This window comes from Fukomys damarensis, unplaced genomic scaffold, assembly GCF_012274545.1.
Source record: "Fukomys damarensis isolate Sample0158 unplaced genomic scaffold, DMR_v1.0_HiC HiC_scaffold_2, whole genome shotgun sequence".
Taxonomy (NCBI): domain Eukaryota; kingdom Metazoa; phylum Chordata; class Mammalia; order Rodentia; family Bathyergidae; genus Fukomys; species Fukomys damarensis.
In genome coordinates, this window is record NW_022900914.1 from 6360482 (window position 1) to 6382945 (window position 22464).

General features: G+C 37.3%; 1 protein-coding gene across 6 annotated transcripts in view; it reads left to right on the forward strand.

Moving 5' to 3' along the window:
- The window catches only part of Ncoa1 (nuclear receptor coactivator 1), a 268563-nt gene that overhangs the window by 235535 nt on the left and 10564 nt on the right, over window positions 1-22464 (forward strand). For all 6 annotated transcript variants that reach the window (XM_019204623.2, XM_019204626.1, XM_019204624.1 and 3 more), the window contains 3 exons: window positions 4806-4907; window positions 12621-13023; window positions 18093-18267. In XM_019204623.2, coding sequence (XP_019060168.1) covers window positions 4806-4907; window positions 12621-13023; window positions 18093-18267 — 680 coding nt within the window. The remainder of the gene's footprint in view (window positions 1-4805; window positions 4908-12620; window positions 13024-18092; window positions 18268-22464) is intronic.

The window sequence follows — 22464 nt, forward strand, 5'->3', positions numbered from 1 at the left end:
TTGTTTTGGGTTTTTGGAAGGACTTTCCTTGAGCTTTTAAAATTCAGGGAGGAAAAAACATAAGGAGATAAGTTACATTAGAAAGAAGTGTGGTATAATGTAAGAGTTAGCTCTGGTTTCAAGTCTCTGTCCTACATAGGTGGGCTCCTTTAATCAAATCATTTACCCTTTTGCCAGGGATTTAGCTCAGTGTTTCTGCCATCTGCCTCGCAAGTGCAGGGTCCCAAGTTCAATCCCCAGTACCAAAAAAATAAATAAAAAGAAAGAAAGAAATCAAATAATTTACCCTTTTAAAAATGCTAATTACTAGCCGGGTGTTGTGGTGCACCTCTGTAATCCCAGCACTCGGGAGGCTGAGGCAGAAGGATCGCAGTGAGTTCAAGACCAGCCTGGGCTGCATAGTGAGTTCCAGGTCAGTCTCAATTACATAATGAGACCCTGTCACAAAAAACAAAAATGCTAATTACTTATCCATACAAACTGTCTAGTAATAATTCCTTTGCCTCATGGGCAGTTGTATAGATTAAGTAAGGTAAAACTCAGCATAATGGCTGGCATATTGAGGCACTTAATAAATACTAGCTATTAAAAATTACATTTATCATTATAGTAGGTGCTACAAATGTACTTCCATTCCACCCAGAAAATGGGAAATGATGAATGAGAAGATGAAAGAGATGAATTAGGAAAAAGAAATCTTAAATAATAGAATAATATAGAAAGGAATAATTTTTAAATGCTAGAAGACTAAAGGGAAGAGAAAGAAAAGAAATAAAGAGATGGAATCAAAATTTGTTTTGAGGTATTCATTGAAGATAAATTATTTCTTGTTATATAGCTTATTAACTTTTAGAGAACACAAGAATAAGAAATGCTTAATAGTTTCTCTGTGTTTAATTTTTAACTGAACATATTTAGGAGGGCTGTACTTGGTACTATGAGAAATACAAAGAGTAAAAGATACAGGCAACTGTGAGGTAAGCAAAAGTATTACCTGAAAAGCTGAATCGCACTGCAAGAAATATGTGATTAAGTGCTAAATCAAAAAAGTAGAAGAAAGTGTAGGTATGCTTATTTCTTCATTTTATATGCTGAGGTACAGTAAATACTGTCTGAAATGAAAGATTCAAAGAGCAAGGCCACGCTTAGGGTCAAGGTCAAGCTCATGAATGAATGAAAGAGTTGTTCTTGATTCTCTTCATTCCTGCAGCAGCTCAGCAGCAGCAGAATAGCCCTGCAGGGGACAAATCTGTGATATGGATATAGAGAGGAGCCTGGTATGGTGGCCTACGCCTGTGATCCCAGCAATCAGGAGGCTGAGGCAGGCAGAACGCTGCTAGTTTGAGGCCCGAGACCCAGTCTCAAAACAAGATGCAGAGAGGAGAATGCTGCTGCTCTTTGTTTCCTTTCAATCTCTTGGAGGCATAACCCGAGTTTAGTGCCCTTAGTAGCCCAACAGAATGAATTGACCACCAAGTGGAAGAAACAGACTTTGGGGCTAATTATGTTAAGAGCTCCCAGAAATGTCAGATCACAAAAGCAGTTTATAGTGCCAAGTAAAAAGATAACTGCCTCCTAACAAGCCACATCATCCAGGCCTCCCTTTGGGGTTCTAGGCCATTGTCCCTGCTGTTTCAGCAGTGAGGTGGCCAGTTCCACTTGCACTGTGGATACAGGGTTTTCACTTAAGGCTATCTGGAAGCAGGTTCCCTCAGTTAGTGTTTCAGTTAAGATACTCACAGCAACAATAGAAGAAGAAAAGATGGGCTCAAATTAGTAAATCAAAGAAAATATTCTAACTAAGATATTAAGGCAATCTAAAATTAGAGGCAAGTGCAGGTATTGTTACTTTAGAGTATCAGTGATGGTATTAAGGATTCAAGTTCTTTTCATCTTTTTGCTCTACACTCCTTGGCACGTCATAGTTACTATCTTGCAGGAAAAAAGACTCTTTCTTTCCTGTGAATTTCTTTTCAAAAGCCAGGACATTTTTTCTAGAAGGCTCTCTTCCCAGCCCACCTTACCCCACCACCAGCACTACTGCTAAAAAAGGAGGAGGCGGAGCTCCAGTGGCACAATCCATTAGGGTGCAGTATTTACATTAAAAAGAAGGAGGGAAATACAAACTTCACTGGTCTGGCTGGCCAGAACTGAGTTACATGTGCAGCCTGACAAGTTGCTGAGGAGGACTGACTGAGAGTATTCCTGCATGACCCTAGAGTCCACTGATGTGCTTGGTCAGCCAAACATTTCCTGTTCCACTGGCAAAGACAGCAGGAGTAACAGCTATGAGCCAGTAATAACAATACCTGATACACCCAGTAAGACTAAATGTACTGTTTAAAGTTATATAGTTAAGGGGTGGGGGATTTAGGTCTTAGCACCAGGCCTGCCTGGCAAGTGCAACGTCCTGAATTCTATCCCTGGTACTGAAAAAAATAAAAATTAAAAATTACTGCTGAAATTACATAGTTAAATTCATATTTGGAACCAAATAGTAAACTGAGATGGTATAGCTCCCTTTCTTCTTCCATATTTTAAATAAATACATTGATATCAGTGTAGGCAGAAAGAAAGAATACCATTAGTGTACTGAAAGAGTTAAGTCATTTTGAAACATAGATAGCATGCTCAAGAAAGAAACAAAATCATATGCAAAATAGATGTCTGCTGATAAGAAAATTCAAGAGAATCTCTATAAAGAATCTAGAATAGAAAAGTTCAGCCACATGTGGTGGCACACACCTGTAATCCCAAGCACTTTAGAGGCTGGAGGCAGGAGGATCACCATGAGTTCAAGGCCAGCCTGAACTGCATTGCAAGACCCTGACTTGAAAACAAAAAGCAAGCAACCAAAAATTAGAAGTTCAGCAAAGTGTTTAGATAAAAAAACAGGAAATAAAAATTAATGACAGTCCTTTTTGCTATCGGCCACCAACTAGAAAGTACAGTTATAAAATATATTCACTGTGCAAGTCTTGTAAAATTAAAATCATTATTGAAAGGCAAAAAATTCAAATAAAATATATCCACGAATTGAAAGACTATTGTAAGGATGACAGTCATTTCAAAATTAATCTAAATTCAGTGTATTTTCTACAAAATCTCAAAATGGAACTTAATAAGTAGATACTAATTTTATTTTAGAAACAATACAATCTTGAAGAAAAATGAAAGTTAACTTGCTCTACTAGATATGAAGGTGTAAAATAAGCTTTAGGAATAAAAGAATGGGGAAGTGGCTTATTATAGACAGTTCTACCACTTGGAATATAATTGAAACCTTAGAATACACCCACCATACATACAGACTCACTAAAGGACAAAGGAGGTGGCAGTTACTGTGTTCTATGCTACTAAACATTGCCTGCATGTTGAAATTTCAATATTTGCATCTTAGGGCTTTTCTCAAAAGTTAGTTTTCTGACCTGAGTCAGAAAATAAATGAAACTAGAATTGAGTTGAGCTATTTCGCAATGAGAAATTTAATCACTGTTCATGGCTTTTTGGATTCTTTCATCTTTCATAGGCTTTCTAGTTTATATGTAGTATAATAAAACATCAACCCAGCTGTATAATTTATAAATTTTAAAGTATCATATAAATATGAAATAGCATAAAGCCCGGAACAGTGGGAGGATTACTTGAATCCAGGAGTTTGAGACTGACCTGTCTCAAAAACAGAACTCAGTGGTAAAGTGCTTATATAGCATGTGTAAGATATGGGTTCAATCCCCACCACTACCAAAATTAAATTTTTAAAAATAGTATTAATATTTTATTATTATTTCTCCATTTATTTTTATCAAATTATGAAGGAAGAAATTTTTTTCACCTACAGTGAAATTGTTTACAGTGAAATCTCACTTCTAAGGATACTTCTTTTTTTACCAGATGAAGTATGCCTGTGACCTGGAGCCCTAGGCCATAGATTTAGATTGATCTTTCAAACAAGTATTCTACAGAAAATTATTCTGGGAGATGTTGATCATTAAAAGTCAGGAAAAGGGATTTATAATAAATAATATATACTCTTCTTGCAGATGCACAATGTGGTTTGGCCAATTAAAGTCTCATAAAATTACTGCAGTAATAAATCTGTTTCACCTTGTATAACCCATCGTTTCCAATACTTCATACAGCACAGCATGCTATTTTCCTGGCACATCTATTAATATCCTGCAGAACAATGTTCTTTAGAACATCCATTTGGGAAATGCTGGTCTAAAGTAATTACTTCTTCTAGTTATATAAATAATTCATTTTCTCAGACCATTTGTCTCTTACATAATTCTGTCCAGCTAATGATATCGTATTGGATTTTCTCCAAATACATACCCACCAGATAGTACCTTCAAGTGAGAATACAGTCTAAGTACTTCAGCTTTCCTTTCATCTCCCAGAACTTTGCACAGAATGTATGTTTTACCTATATACTTGCTTTTTTATTCACAATGTTTTAGACCTGAGATTGCTCTTTCCTTTTCCATTACTGTACTTATTTGAAATAACTATTAACATGCTTTAGGTAAGTACAGTAAACATGTGCATATGTGTGTGTGTGTGTGTGTATGTATTCATGTGTGTTTTCTACTTTTAAATGCTCTGCCACATTTAATGCTGTGAAGGCAGTATTTAATAAGTACTAGAACTTAGTCTTTTGGCATATAAGCATGGGAAATGATGTTACTAAATCTACAACACTAAAACTTTTTAGTAATCAATAAAAAGTTTGTGTTGCTATATAAGGCCATGCTATGCTTGCATATACAAATATGATCTTTCCTTATTTCCATTTTTCTTAGTTGATACACCAAAATCGGCAAGCTATCTTGAACCAGTTTGCAGCAGCTACTCCAGTTGGCATTAATATGAGATCAGGCATGCAGCAGCAAATCACACCTCAGGTAATGTGAGGCTGGACCTGGGTAGGAGCTCTGTAGCCTTGGCAGTGTTTCTTAACCTGTCAATTTGAGTGTCTTTGACACAGCCTGTGAGCTGATCTTCTAATGATGTTAGAAGTGTTGTTTTCTTCTAGAATGAATTAATAAGCTGTTTATAATACCTCTTACTGAGATTTGATCTAAAAATCAAAGGTTCTGTGTTTTGTTTTATTGTTGTTCTTGTTTTACGATGTCAGTTGATCAAGTAGAAAACTCATAACTATTCTTGAATAGTACCAGTAATTCATATGATATAAAATTGTAAGATAAAACCTGAAACTTGATCAAAACCCAACAACATTGTTAAGCTGTTTTAACTGTCTTGTGCATTCTGCTCAGTGTGAAATCAGTATTTTCTAACTTGTATTTATTGTAAAGATCCTTGTGTATGAAGCCTTTGGAACTTTAAACTTAAAAAGAACTAGCTGGCCTTCTGATACTTCAATACATATTTTAATGTTTTTGTTTCACCTACTTGTTTATGCTCTCTTAACTAAGTTGATGCAAACATTTGAGAAAGAATTTTAGAGAAGACTCAAACAAAACTTTTTTTTTTCATAAAGAAGACATAAATATTGGCAGAGGCCTCTTCCAAGCAGATAGACCTTGGCAATTTGACAGGTCCAGATTTTGGCTCCTCTGTCTTAAAATTGTGAATCTCAATATTATATTGTATTTAGGAATAATTATATTATAAGCAAATGATCCCACTTTTGGAATTCACATAAAGATAATTTCTATCAGAAATCCATATTTCTTCACTGGTTTCCCAAAGTTTGGAAAATCTTCCTTTGTCTCCAGCCTTGCTTCTAGTCTCTTCCTCTGGTATTTATCTATTTTTCCCCCAACTCATTTTAAATTTTTTCCCCAGAGGGTAAAATTATCATATTGAGGACATATTTACTGTGTACAATTTTCTGGTTTGTTTTAGATTTTGTTTAATAACAGCAAATATCATTCATATGGTTAAAGGTGCCAAATTAATAGTTACCACAGTTTGTCATTTTCTAGGCTGTGTTTGATGCTGTTGTTATAGCTGAGCCAAGGTGACATAATTGTGTTAATCAATTGTTCTTACTATGCCAAGTCTGAGATTGTCTAAGAGTCATAAACACTACTGTAAGCCACTTCCCAAGAGCTAGGTAGGAACTATGTGAAATATGCAGCAACTTCTCACCATCAGAAAATTGAAGAGGTAGGATCTTGGGACAGACTCAAAACCCAAAAGCCATCTATACTTGAGGCCAGGGATTTAGCTCAGTGCTATCGCTGCCTGCCTCACAAGTGCAAGGACCCGAGTTTCATCCCCAATAGCAAAAAAAAAAAAGCCATCCACACCTGGAAGACATCTCTGAGAAGCAGTCCTTTTCTAAGGGATCTAAATACTAGCAATAAAGCTACCTGGCATAGTAATTTACAAGCATCAACCCAAGAATTAAACTGAAAAAATATAAGTAGAAAATATAAAAGCATTTAAACAAGATGAAACCTCAGACTTCAGCCTCACAAAAGGCAAATCTAAGGGGTAATGAGGGGGAAAAATTTGAAAGCCATCCGCCTGGACTCTCTGATATGGTAACAGCAGAATTAACAAAGCAGATGAATGAAGCTCTAGAAAAAAACTCAAATCAGAAATAATTTCTCAGGTAACTACAGAGATGGTGACCATAAGGAAAGATATGGTTAATGACTCTAGAGAAGATACACATAAAAAAATATAGACAAGCTTAGGAAAATCATTAAAACCATGAACTCCCAACATAGGAAAGAAATGGAATCCATGAAACAGATTCAAACAGATATCCAGGAGATTAAAAATTCCATTGAGCTGGGGATTTAGCTCAGTGGTTCCGCCACCTGCCTTGCCAAGTGCAAGGTCCCAAGTTCGATCCCCAGTACCAAAAAAATTCCATTGAAAGTATACTCTGCAGAATGAGCTAATGTAAACAGAGAATATCATGTATAAAAGACAGTGTGGCTAGTGATCCTGAAAAGAAAAATTTCTTAAAAATTACAAGGGACTAAGAAAAATCAATTGAACAGCTGATAGATGTTTCAAAGAATAAGATTAATCAAGAGTCATTGAAAAAGCAGTAGCTAGAGCAAATAACATTTTAAAAAACCTGTTCACAAAAGTAATGGCAAAACATGTCCAAAGCTTGGAAAGAGAATTTGACACACAGGTAAGTGAGATATATAGAACTCCAGTTAGCTATGACCAAAAAAACACTACACCAAGGCATATAATAGTTAGATTCCAGAAATTCAATACAAGAACAGAATATTAAAAGCTGTTAAAGAAAATAAATTACATAAAAAGGAAAACCCATCAGAATTACATCACACTTCTCAACACAAACCCAAGGAGAGCTTGGAGTGAAGTATTTCAAGTCCTAAAAGAAAACAACCTCCAAACCAGACTGATGTACCCCACAAAAATTATCTTTCAAAATTGATGGAGAAATAAGATGCTTCCATGACAAAGAATACCTGAAGACCACCAAACCAGCACTCTCAAATGTTCTGAAGGACATTCCAAAAAGAGAACAAGGATTAGAACTCTAAGAATCCTACCACAATGAATCCACCAGGCAAGACAAGTAATTAAACAGAGGGTAGAGAAAAGGGGAACCAACAACAGAAAAATAACATGCCAAGGATAAGTCAATACATATCATTTATAACTATCAAGGTAAATGGGGCAAGGGATGTAGCTCCATGGTGCCAGCACCTGCCTTGCATGGGCAAGGTCCTGAGTTCAATCCCTCGTACCACCAAAAAAATAAAAGTGAGCTGTCAAGGTAAATGGTCTCAATTCACCAATCAAAAGAAACACACTGGAAGAATGGATCAAGAGGCAGTATGCTGAATACAAGAAATGTAATTCAAAATGAAATTCATAAACTAAAAGATAAGAAACAATATTCCATGTGACAGAAACCCAGAAAAAAGCAGAGGGAGCTATTCTGTTTGCCAACAAAGTGGATTTCAAGTCAAGACTGATCAAGAGAGACAAAAAAAGTCACTACATCCTTGTAAAAGGAACAATCCAAAAGGAAGAGATAACAGTCATAGATAGATAGATAGATAGATAGATAGATAGATAGATAGATATATACACCAAAACCTACCACAACCATCTATAAAAAAGCAAATATTAGCGAATATGAAAAATTAAGTAAGCTAATACTTTTGTAATGGGTGATCTCAATACCCTACTGTTGCATATAGGCAGATCAACTAGACAAAAAAATCAAAAAAGAAATAATCAGAACTGAACCAAATTTTTTAATAAATGGACTTAGTACATGTTTACAGAGTGTTCCACCACACAATATCAGAATACACATTATTCTCAGCTGCACACAGGATGTTTTCCAATAGACCACATGTTAACTCATATAATATGCTTAAGTAAATACAAAGGAATTTAAATTATCCTATGAATATTATCAGACCATAGCACAATAAAATTGGAAATCAATGGCAAAGGAAACCACAAAAACTTCATAAACACATGGATATTAATTAATACCCCCCCTGAACAACCAATGGGTCACAGATGAAATTAAAGAAGAAATTTGACAGTTTCTACAATTAAATGATTATGCCAATACAACATACTGGAACTTATGGGATGCGATGAAAGCAGTCCTAATGAGGTAAATTTGTAGCAGTGAAGTCTCATGTCAAAAAAGAGAGAGATCTCAACCTAATATTGAGCCTCAAGCTTTTAGAAAAAGAACTGTAAGTCAAGCCAAAAGCTTATATGAGGGAGGAAATTATAAAGATCAGAGCAGAAATTGATACAGTGGAAACTAAGAAAACAGTACAAAGAATAAATGACCAAAAAGTTGGTTCTTTGAAAGATTAAATAAAATTGACCAACCCTTACTTAGCCAGCCTTATCAAAAAAAGGAAAGAAAAGTCTCAGATCCAGGCCCTGACAGATTCACTGCTGAATTCTACAAGAAATTTAGAGAAGACCTAACATTGCTATTTCTCAGACTCTTTAATGAAATTGGAAGGGAAGCAATGCTCCCAAACTCATTTCTGGAAGCAAGCATTACCCTAATATCAAAACCAGAGAAGGATCCAACCAAAAAAAGAGAAATACAGGCCAGTCCCCTTAAGAACATAGATACAAAAATCCTCAGTAAGATACTGGCAAACAGAATGCAGCAAATCAGATTATATACCATGACCAAATAGAATTGATCCCAGGGATGCAGGGATACTTCAGTATACACAAATCAATAAATGTAATAAACCATATTAACAGAGTCAAGGTCAAAAACCATATGATTATCTCAGTAGATGCAGGAAAGGCATTTGACAGAGCTCAACAATCATTTGTCATAAAAATCCTACAGAACAATGGAATAGTCTTTATCTCAATCTGATAAAAGCCATCTAGGCAAACCAACGGCCAACATCATTACAAATGGACAAAAGAATGAGAACTTTCACTCTAAAATCAGGAACAAGACAAGGATCTGTTTATCACCATTTTTATTCAATTAGAGACATTAGAGCAGTTAGTCAAGAGAAAGGAATTAGTGGAATTAAGATAGGAAAGGAAAATGTTAAATTATCATTATTTGTAGATGACATGATTATCTACATAGAAAACCCAAAAATTCCACCAAAAGACTTTTAAATTTAGTAACCAAATTCAGTAGCATAGCTGGATGCAAAGTCAACACTCAAAAATTAATAACATTCCTGTACACAAATAACAAACTCACTGAGAGAGAAATTAGGGAAACAACGCCTTTCACAGTAGCATCCAAAAAATAAAATACCTAGGAATCAATTTAATTAAATCAATTAAAAGACCTTTACTTTGGAAACTACAGTACTCTGAAATCAGGACTGAAGGAGATATCAGAAAATGTAAAGACATCCCTTGTTCTTGGGAAGGAGGAACCAATATAGTGAAAATTGCCACACTTCCAAAATTATGATACAGATTTAATGAAATCCTGATCAAAGTACCAATGGCATATCTCACAGAATTAGAGAAAACAATCTAAAATTCATTTGGAACCAGAAGAGACCTAGAATAGCAGAAGCAGTTCTGGACAACAAAGGCAAGGCAGGGGGGCATCACAATTACTGACTTAAAATTAGTATACTACAAAGCTACTGTGATTAAAAAATAAAAAGGCAAGGTATGGCAAAACAAAAATAGACCCAAGGATCGATGGAACAAACTAGAAGATGCAGAAACAACTCCAACACACTCAGCCACCTTATCTTCACAAAAGAGCTAGACACCTTCACTGGAAGAAAGCCTCTTTGATAAATGGTGCTAGAAAAACTGGCTTTCCACATATGGAAAATTAAAACTAGAACCATATCTTTCACCATCATGCACTAAAGTCAAAATGGATCAAAGATCTAAATATTAAAACAGCAACACTAAATCTGCTAGAAGACAGAATAGGTAGAAATCTTGAAGACATTGGTGTAGGCAAAGACTATAAACAAAACCCCAATCACACAGGAAATATCACAAAGAATCAACAACTGGGACCTCATCTTATTAAAATGCTTTTGCACAGCAAAAGAAACCACCAACTGAGTGAGGAGACCACCACAGTATGGGAAAATTTTTTGCCAACTGTTCCTCAAACAAAGAATTACTATCCAGAATATATAAAGAACTCAAAAATATCAGGACCCCCCCAATTTAAATAACCAACTCAAAAATGGGCATCTGAAATAAACAGATACTTCTCAGATGAAGAAGTACAAATGGCAAATAAATATCTGAACAAATGTTCATCATCACTGGTCATTTGAGAGATGCAGATTAAAACAATGCTGAGATTCCATCTCACTCTAGAAAGAATGACTATTATCAAGAAACCAACCAGCAAATGCTAGCGGGGATGTGGGGAGAAAAGAAACCTCCACTGTTGGTGGGAGTATAGACTGGAGCAATCACTGTGGAAATATGTGTGAAGAGTCCTCAAAAAACTAAAAGGTTAAGAGGCTGGGGATTTAGCTCAGTGGTTCTGCTACCTGCCTTGCTAACACAAGGTCCCGAGTTCAATCTTTGGTTAAAAAAAAAAAAACTAAACTAAAAGGGTTCCACTTGACTTAGCTATTCCCCTTTTTGTATCTTCCCAAGAAAATTAAAAGAATCATTCCACAGCAATATATGCATACCCATGTTTGTAGTGGCATGGTTTATAATAGCTAAATCTTGGAAACAGCCCAAATGCCCTTTAACCTGAATGGATAAAGAAGATATGGGGGTTTTTTATACAATGGAGGACTACTCTGCCATAAAAAAGGATAAGCTTGAGATGTTTCTAGCTAAATTGATGCACCTTGAGACCATACTGTTAAGTGAAATAAATCAGGCACACATAGTTAAATTCTGTGGTGTGAGAAACTGAAAGTGGAATTAAGGACCAAAATGTAAATAGATATTGGGAAATGGGAAGAAAATGTTCAAATAGGAAGAGAACCTGGGGAGAGGGAAAGGAAAGGACAAGGAAAAAAAGAAGAGAATAAAAAGTAGAAACAAAGCTTCTGTGAATAAGAGGGGAAGAGGGTTAAAAGGAGGGAAGAGGAATGGGGAGAAAAAAGGAGTAAATACCTGTACAACATGTATCATGTACAGGTACATATTCCCTGTGATGAATTTGATCATTATGTATATCTAAAATTTACCAATAACAAAAAGCCATATTTCACTTTCTTCCATATTGCACTGTATCTAGTTGGTGGGTTTAATTGTAATGGAGCTGTTTGTTATAATCAAATGATTGACCTCTTCTGAAGAACACTTTATTGACATGTTACTTTTCTCATTAAACTGAAGAGTGATTTCAACCTAATTTTACCATTTTCTTCCTCATCCATGACATCATAGCTATTAAGCCACTTACCCTAAGGCCTAAAATATTCTTGGGCTGCAATGATATAAAACAGCTGTTTTTAATTGTTTATTATTTTATTTCTAATTAATTATTTTCTATTTAATTGATAATTCTCTAGGCATTAGATTTTAGGTTTCTGGTTATTTTTTAGTGGTATTTGTAGATTTTTCTAATTGTAAAGTTGACACATGTTCACTGTAAATAATTTGGGGAATGTGGCAATGTATGATGAAGAAAATTAAAATCATTTATAGTCAAATTTTACTCATTTACATAAAATGGTGTAGATGATTTCAGTGAGCAAGTAAGGAAACTAAGTTTCCCCATGCTAGAGACACAGTAAATTTGTTGGAAATAAAAAAAATTATCAACCTAATGTCAAATAGGATAGGAGAGATTGAGTACGTTTTCTTTCACATCTTTGTGGTTTTTATGTTTCTCTTAGCAGTTTTCTTGGCTTGTATTACAAAACTAATACATATTCTCTGTGATTCTTCTGTTTTTTTCCACTTTAAGAATTTGCATTTAAGCAGCTGTACGGTTATATATCATCTTAGTGTTTCTCAGCTACTTTTAATCTGAAAAGTACACTTAATTCATTTTCTCTCCTATGATTATTATTTTAAAAATTTTTGTTCCTTTTCTGTTTTAATTTGCCTTATATAATGATAATTGGTACATATTTATTTTCCCAGGCTCTCAGTGTTTTTCCTATCAGCTTTCCAATGTCGGTAATGCGTATAATGAGTTTAGTAAGTGAAGGATTTTTCCTCCTTTGTAGCCACCCCTGAATGCTCAGATGTTGGCGCAGCGTCAGCGGGAGTTGTACAGCCAGCAGCACCGACAGAGGCAGCTAATACAGCAGCAACGAGCCATGCTCATGAGGCAGCAAAGCTTTGGGAATAACCTCCCTCCCTCATCTGGACTGCCAGTTCAAATGGGGAACCCCCGTCTTCCTCAGGGTGCTCCACAGCAATTCCCCTACCCACCGAACTATGGTACAAATCCAGGAACTCCACCTGCTTCTACCAGCCCGTTTTCACAACTGGCAGCAAATCCTGAAGCATCTTTGGCCACCCGCAACAGCATGGTGAGCAGAGGAATGGCAGGAAACATGGGAGGACAGTTTGGCACTGCAATCAATCCTCAGATGCAGCAGAATGTCTTCCAGTATCCAGGGTCAGGTAGGAGGGGCTGCTTTTCTTAAGTAATACTCCCAAGGCCTGCGCAGTGCCTGCCATAGGCACATTCCACTCACCTAGAGTGAGCCAGTGTGCGGTGAGGAGCCTCCGGCAGTGAGTGAGGAGGTCCCAGCCCTAGACTCAACTCTTGCCACTGAATGGTTGAGTGGTTTGAGGCTTCTCTCTCTTCCACAGCTGACATGATTAAGTTAGAGGACTTATACAGACTGGTATGACTCTGAAATATTTAACATTTTGTATGCAAAATGCATTCTCTTATTTTTTTACTTTCTCTCACAGATCCCAGTGAGACTTGATTAAAGTTATCTGCAGACAATGAGTTTTGGAACATTAATTCAAAATCTGCATAGTTTTTCTCCCTGTGTGATTTTTCTTTTGATCGTTTATCTAAGGATTATCAGTGTCTACTAAGTCTCAGACTTTTCATCAGTGTCACCACTTTGGCTGCTTAGGTGATAGCTTCCTCTGCAGTGAACATTCTGGTTTCCAAGTGTTTTTCTTTTTCAGTTTTTTGTTCTTCTCTTGGACCTGGGGTTTAATCAGACTTTTATATAAAGTTAATGACAAGTTGCTAAAAAAATGAAAATAATCCTCTTAATTATATAAAAGAAAGAAGCAAACTGAGACCACTTACAAATGAATTTCAGTGAGAGGTGCTGCTGTCTGACTTGCCCATACAGTACACCCACCCATCATAAGTATTCCATCTGGTACCTAAATTGTTCTTCCAGACCAAGTTTTTGATTGACAAAAAATATTTTTCACAAAATAAGAATTTTTCTTTCATAAAGTCAGCTTTCACACTACAGACAAAACCTAGAAAGTAAGTACAGTAAAAAGTAATGGTTTCATCTTTTTCTGAACAGAAATAAAATAGCAGGACTATCCAGTTCTTCCATAACTGCTTCAAAATAATACTGGAAAGGGCCAGGGATTTAGCCACACAAGGACCTGAGTTCAATCCCCAGTACTGATAATAATATTATACTGATAATACTGATAATAACTATTATTATTATTATACTGGAAAAATTGTTAGTTTTTCTGAAGAATAATAATTTAAAATATGGTGTTTTAAACTTCTAAATTATATATTTGCTCTAATATGGCCAAGATTCTGATTAGAGCTTCAAGACCAGGTTTTGAGTTAGTACTAATTCAAATTTGGTAAAGTTGCAACTTTTTCAAAGCACTCCTGAAACACGCACACGTATTTATTGTAGTTTAAGGAAATCCAGATGTAAGGGTTCTTTGGTCTTTGTTAGTTTTATGCTTCTATTGCCAGTAAATTTGTTACGTAAAAGTTCTAAAACATGTGTGTCCTAACATGTTTCAGGGCTTGGTAAACCTAGATCCATAAGTCTAATTCAGCTCTACTGTTTCTGTAAAGTTTTATTGGAACACAGCCATGCTCACTTATTTATTATGTTCACATGCTTAGTAGTTTATCTGTGGCTGGCTTCACACAACAAAGTAGTTGTTACAGAAACCTTATGGCCTGCGAAACCAAAACTATTTACTATCTGGCCCTTAGCAGAAATATTTGTTGATCCCTGTGTTAATAACAGTTAAACCAGAGATGGCTACATTAGCTTTGCTTGGCATTTTTTCAGCTTATTTTAGGCCCAAATTAAATGAAGGGACATTTGGTAATAGGAATGGCAGAGTGTGTGTTCTTGTATTCTTTAAAACAGGATGTTTCTAGATAAGTCATGCCATGGTGAATGCGTAAGAACAGAATTAAACATTAAAATTGCTTTATACAAAGACAATATTCAAAATAAACATGAGGAAATTTCTTTTTTAATATTATACCCACTTCATAGGTTCCTTGAAGCCCATCTAGTGACCCCTCTTATGTGAACTGCATTAAACGTGCTGCTCCAAGTATTTTTCTGAGTGATCCACTTCTGGGGCTCCAGGGACCTCTGCATGCCAACGGCTTCATTCTCTACTTCTGAACCAGATTTTGGCTCATGTGTACAGCTGTACTGAACAGACATGCTTGCATTTTCCACCAGTACTCCAAACTTGTTCACAGCTAAATCCATCACCTCTTTTCCCCTTCTCTCCATATCTCAGTGTTCCAGCTACAACAGACTTCTAAGTTCTAAAAATGAGCATATACTTTGTGCTTTTTTACTTCTAGTTCTTTAGACTTCCTGTGCCCACTTTATAAAATACTTTTCCTTTCCTTTCTCATTCTTGTTTCTTCTTCCTCTCTGATATATTTCCTCTGAAAATCCTTCCCTGATATCCCAACATGTACACTCACTACCCTGTATAATCACTTACTAACCTATCTTTTTAAATAGCATGAATAAAGTGTGATCATTTTAATCTGTTCTTTGTTTCTCCAATGCTTAGCACAGTAATCTGTCACTGAGTAGATGTTATTTGAAAAACTAAATAGATGAAGTATGAATTCAAATTATATTTGCTGCTATCAAATGGCTTTGATACTCATTCTGCTCTAGCAGGGAAAGTTAATAGTGTAGACAAAGAATTGTACGAAGGGACTGGATTTCAATTTGTGATAAATATCATTAATGTTTAAATTTTTTAAATATATTACAGTAAAAAATACATTGCCCTCCATCTCCCTGAGATCACCACCCCCTGCTTCAGATACCTTGTCCTATTGTTCTTGCCACTTTCTGAAGCTCTCTTCCATCATGAGTGTCTTTAGTTGCGTTGCCGTGCTGTCTCAGTGTCCTGAGTTGATGCAGAATGTTTATCCCTCGTGGTCATTTTGATGTTGGGAAGAGACAGAAGTTGCATGATGCCAGATTCCGTGATGAGGTGGATGAGGGTGCACCTTAGTGTCTTACGAGCCGCCTTCCTGTTGGACGGCCTTGATGGTAGCAGTCACCGGATGTTTGATCACAAAGACGTGAGAGAGCTTCCAGAACTGCTTTAGAAAGTGCCAAGAATGATGGAATAGAAGTATCTGAATCAAAAGGAAGCATTTGAGGGGGAGTAATAGCATTGTCTTTTACCATAAGAATTATTTAAAAACATTGACTGCATATTTCAGTCACACTTTGAATCTGGGCCAAGGAATCCAAGGTTCGGGGTGGAGACAGAACTGGGACCTGAACTCTGATTTTCCCTCTCATGCATTATCCGCAGGCTGGCTCGGTACTAAAACTGGTCATCTCACAGGATTTTTAGAGCAGTGAAACCACCTCTGTATGATACTGTAATGGTGAACACATGTGTTACACATTGGTTCAAACATACAGAATCACAACCCTAAGTGAATCCTGCTGTGAACTGTGGAATTTGAATGATAATGGGTAGGTTCTTCTTAGGACAGTGTCTCACTCTGGTGGGGGATGTCGATAATGCGAGAGGAAGGGGCCATAGGAGATACCTGTGCCTCCACTCACTTTTACTTGGAACTTTTACTGCTCTTTAAAAGTCTTAAAAATAATAAAATTAGGGCCAGGGATTTAGCTCAGTGGTACCACTGGCTGCCCCGCCATGTCAAGGACCAGAGTTCAGTCCCCGGTACTAAATAACAATAATAATAACAATAATAATAAACTAAATAATAATAATAATAATATCAGAGTACCAATACTAAAGAACAAAAGCAACTGGAAACCTGGTTATCTGATAAGGAAAACTTATCAGATAAGTTTTAAGAAAAACATAGTGAGATGTTTTCTTATAAGAAAAACATAGTGAGATGAAACAAGGAAAGACAGAATTAGTAGATAGGAACTTTAAAGAACTTCTAAGCTATAAATTTATTCTGTGTGTTCCAGAAGCTAGAAGAGAGCTTGAGCATAAGTAGAAATGTAGAAAATATCAATAAGCCAGGCAGGGTGGCACACGCCTGTAATCCCAGCACTCAGGAGGCTGAGGCAAGAGGATTGCCATGAGTTAAAGACCAACCTGGACTACATAGTGAGTTCAAGGCCATTCTGAACTACATAGTGAGACCCTGTCTCAAAAAAGTTTTTTTAATTAATTTAATTTAATGTATATGGAAATGCAAAGGACCTAGAATAGCCTAAACAATTTTTTAAAAGAAGAACAAAGTTGGATAGCTATCTAGTTGTGGAAATTACCTTGTTTACTCAGGAGGTTTCAGCAGGAGGACTGGCAAGAGTTTGAGGCCAGGTTGGCTCCATAGTGAGTTCAAGGCCTGCTGGATGACATAGTGTCTCAAATAAATAAATATTGTTAAAATTTTTAAATCAAAAAAATTTTAATCATTCTGCATTACAGTAAATGAATTTCATGTTATGTAGCTAATGTTTCAGTAAAGCTTTAAAAAGGAGGGTGGAGGAGGAAGAACCCTCAGAGAAGACTGAGGAAGTATGGACAGCAAAACTTCCTATTTTTCATTTTCACATACATGTTTTTCTTCGCTAATTATTTCCCTTTTCAAGTTACTTTTATTACCCAAATAATCCAACATGTGTATTCATGTTTTTTACACTTAAAAATTCATGTTAACAAAGTGACTGCCAGACGGCCTCTAACTTCATCCTAGTCCCATCTGCCTGCTAAATGGTACATACCCCAGCACCGTGACAGTTGACTGTTGTCATGAAACTGAAAGGACCATAAAAGGATTGAAAAGAGTGACAACCAAGTTCCCAGAAAACCTCTGCCCATTCCCAGAACAGATATGATTATTTCTCCCCTTTATTGACATAGCTATCCATCACCCTCATTTCTTTTGTCCTGTACCTGTAATCTCCAGATTCCCAACAGGTCAAGAAAGTGGTTTTTAGGTTTATCTCCTACTTTCTCCTGTTGGTCTTCGCTCCCGCCCCCCAAAATGGGCGGGGGGGATCATATACTCCTGCTAAGCAAATCAGTATCTCAATGAATGGAAAGCATTCTTTCAAATGTGTATGTTCATCTATCTGTTCATATAAGATACCCTGGCTTAGTTTAAAAAAACCTATTTTCCCTAGTTTATTAAAGAAGATGTTTCTAAATATGTTATGATAGATCTTTTGAGCTTATTCTTCTGTGGGGGTTAATATTCTACAGTGTATTCACATAAATTAATTTCTGTCAATTTTCAGGAATGGTTCCCCAAAATGAGGCCAACTTTGCACCATCTCTAAGCCCAGGAAGCTCCATGGTGCCAATGCCAATCCCTCCTCCTCAGAGCTCTCTGCTCCAGCAGACTCCGCCCGCTTCGGGGTACCAGTCACCAGACATGAAGGCCTGGCAACAAGGAGCAATGGGAAGCAACAAGTAAGGAGCGGTGTTTTGTTTATGTCCATTCCCAACACTCCACAGCGCGGGAGTCTGAACAGATGCCGGAGGGGCCTCAACTTTACATTACCAACAAAGCAAAATAATTTTTAAATGTTTGAAGCATCAAGTCATTAAGACAGATTAGTGTAGTTATAGTACAGAAAAATGGTGAAGTAGTCCACAGTCTTTTCATCTTATCTCTCAGTGCACCTAAAGAATATGGTTAACTCCCTTCAGAAGCAGAGCTTTCCTAGCACACATACAGAAAGGGATAATGCTTTTTAAAGTCTCTGTTTATGAGCTGGGCACTGTAACTTAGGGTCTCCTGCCTTGGCTTGGGCAACTTAGTGAGATCTTATCTCAAAATTAAAAGGGGGTATGGATGTAGCTTAGTGATAGAGTGCTTGCCTGGTGACACATGTGAGGCCCTGGGTTCAATCCCTAGTACCACCCAAAAAAAGTCTTTATAAGAACATTTTTAAATCGTACAAATGTAAACGAAGGCTATTAAAATGTTAGACTTCAATAGAGCCTGAGTAGTGGGCACACAGTGTGTTGGAAAGATTTCATAATAACGACAAAAGATGTTATGGCTTCTTGGATTATTCTGCCCCATTTTGAAAATTTAGATTTTCATGTGGCCTCATCTTACCCATTTTGCTTAGAATTATTACACTAAAGTCTTTTTTCCAGATCCTGGCTGCTGAACTTTTTACACAACATTTGAGTTTTATAAGGATTTTAATTTGGTTGTGCCTTGGTTCTAATGACAGAGAAACCATTTAATCTGACAACATAATAAGTAAGGCAGCTAAAATTGAAAACATAAGGCCATATTCTCTTAAAGTTCATTGAAAGGTGAGAGAGGAAGTCTTTTTGTTAGAGAACTACATGCACTTAGTTTGGATGGTATGTAAATTGGATAGAAATGGAACAGTCTATGTAACACACAAGAGGAATTCAGTCTCTAATTATTCTTATCCCAACCTCCTAAACTCGCATTTTTTTTTTTTTTTGGTACTGAGGATTGAACTCAGGACCTTGAGCTTGCGAGGCAGCTAAACTCGCTTTTGATGTCCATAATTCTAATTTCTCCCTTACAGCAACTCTCAACTCCCTTGCTAGCTAGCTTGTCCTCTACTGCTCTTATACCTGGAAAAAACTCCTTAATGAAATCCAGCAGAATCCTTGCTCCCTCTTCCACCTAAGCACTTCAGTGTGGCTCTGAGGGCTGGAGGTGGAGTGGTAGAGGTCTTGCCCAGCATTCACAGGGCTCTGAGCTGGATTTCCCACCTCCATAAAAAAGAAAAGAAAGGCTTGAAAAAAGTCTTGCCTACAGGTCTCACTAACCTCTTTCTCTGCTCACCTTTGCAGTGCTTGTCAAGATGGTTAAAGTCCAGTGCAGTGTTTGTCAGTAGCATCTAATATATTTGAGCACTTATTTTTTTTATTTCTTAATTTTTCTGCGGTGATAGGAATCAAACCAGGCCCTTGCACATACTATGCAGGTGCTGTACCGCAGAGCCATGTCCCCCTTCCCCATTCATCTTTGTGGAGTGGGGATTGAACCCAAGACCTTCACTTTTTTATTTATTATTTGAGACAGAGTCTCACCAAATTGCTAAATTGCCCAGGCTGAGTTTGAGCTTGAAATCCTCCTGCCTCAGCCTCCAAGAGTGGAATTATAGGTGTGCACTACTTTACCTAGCTTCATTTATCATTTCTTGAAGCTCTTTCTGCATTTAGTTTCTGAGACAACTTTCTCTCTTGAAAGTTCACCGTACCTCTCAGTCTCTTGCTGAAGACTACCATTTGCTGGCACTTTCCTTGACACTACAGAGTTCATTCTAGGACCTTTTTCCCGTATCGCCTCAGTTCCCATGGCCACAGCATCCAGTCTTACTCTGTAAATGTCGTCTCTGTGCTTTCTACCCCCAAACTTAAATCCCCGGGTACCGCACTGTATATCCAGCTACCTAATTGACATCTCCACTTAGAAGTTTACAGAACTCTCAACTCTAGCACAACACACACGCTCCCCAAAACCTGCTCTTCTCTTAATTTCCCCATCTCCATGACAACTCCATTCTTCTAATTGCTCAAAGGAAAAACGTTTTCTCTTTCTCTCTCACCTCGCATCAAATACATTATGAAATCTTGTCCCCTTCGCAGCATCGCCCCCTTCCACTGAACACACTGTAATGCAAGCCGCCACCCATCACCCTCTTCCTGTCTCCCTGCTCACCTTTCCCCCACAATGGTTTAGTCTCTGCGAGTGGCCTGAGTGGTGCTGAAAACAGGCAGTGCGTCCGCCCTGCACTCCCAGCTCTCCAAAGTCCTCCAACTCACTCAACACAAACGGGCCCTGAAGCCCTGCGGCGTCTCGCTCCTGGGTGTGTTTCTGACCTCATCTGCTCTTCTTCCACTCATTCAGCCACACCGGCTTCTGTTTATTCTTCTGTTCTTCAGATGTGCCAGTTCCATCGCAGACTCAGCACCTTTGCCTTCTTCAACTCCTCTGCCAGAATGTTCTTCCCTTAGTGGCCGCACAGTTTGTTGACTCACACTTCAAGCCTCTCCTTAAATTTCGCCTTGTTTGCCATAGATGTTAAATGTCACCTTAATCATACTTCGCGCACCGTCATTTCTGAAGTAATACCATTTTCCCCCTTGGTGCCTCCTTCCAATTCTTTATGTCTCCCTACTTCCAGGTCACTTCTTGGATTCAGATTCAAATGTGGACAAGAGCTTTTGTTGTATTTCAGTAGTTTCTGTTAACTTTGACTTTCCCAAGTAATTTGGGGAAAAAATAATTACCATTACCTCTTCAAAATTCATGCTTGCATATTTGGTTCATGTGTAGGTTAGTCAATATAGACATACATACTAACAGAGATAGTGACTACTCATTAGTAAATGATATAGGATACCACCAAAAACAGGAGAAAATAGCTCCTGCTGCAAATAACCTGGAGTGTAGTGTGTGGCAGAGGAAGTCAGAGAGAGGTTAAACATCAACTAATCAGAGGACCAGTAAGTAGACTGATGTAAGGTTGGGAGATGGTATAATGTGATTCTTTTCCATTATCTGTCTGGTGGCAAGAGAAAGAAATGGATAACCAAACCTACATGTCCTAGAACTGGGCTGTATTTCTATACAACACTCAGCTGAAGGGAGAGTCCAAATGCTTATTAACATTTTAAAGGCCAGGAAGTCCTGTTGCTCACCCATTTGTTTCTCAAACTTATTTGACCAGGGATTTCTCCTCCTTCTTAATACCTGTAATATATATGAGACCTGCTCTAGGCCAGAGTCTTCATCTTTGAAGACCAATTACCAATTACCTGGTATTCCCCTGAGAAAACTGTGCTCATTTCCTCAAGGCATACAAGAGTGCAGAGTGAGGGAGGGACCCTGTGAACCTTGAGCTTGAGCTTCCACTAAACCCCACTGTCCTTCCACTGAGCGACTCCAGCTACAGAAGGGCTTGGTCCTCTTTCCCGATGGAAGAAACAAAAATGGAGCTGTTGACAGGAAAGAACCTTAGCTAGTAAAGTCCCAAATATAAACTTGAATGGAAATGAAGCCCTAGACCTTTATCAGCAACTAAGACATCATGCAGTCCTCGCACTATTAACTTACACAGCCTTTGTCTTCGGTGAACATTTATGTATCAGTTGACAGGTGAGCATCACCTGAGGCACAAGTGTTCTCATTAGCAAGTAAGTGCATTGATAGGTTTCTTCTTACACCAATGCATTCTTGACCATTCCAAGGCATATAATTTTCTGTGAGCATTTGTTTTGTAATTACATGGGGAAGTTTTTGCAGCTTTTCTTCAGCTGTGATGAATAGACTGTTTCTTGGTTTGTTAATTTCAGTCTGATTACCTTAATTTACTGGCAGCTGAAAGTCAGTACATCCTGCTTACCACTTGGGAGCGAACAAAGAATAAACAAGCCATGATGGGAAAAATCATTTTTGGAATCAAAATCTCCAGAATTCACAATTGATTTATAATCATAGAATAAGTGGTATTTTGTAGATTTTATAAAAGATACAATTAATATCATTTTCCTGTAGATACATGTATTTGTATCCTGAGAGTTTTCAGGGTTCAAATGCGAAGTTGTAAAGTTGAATTACTTTGAATATGTTCCATACTCTTCTGCTAACTGATACATACTGATTTA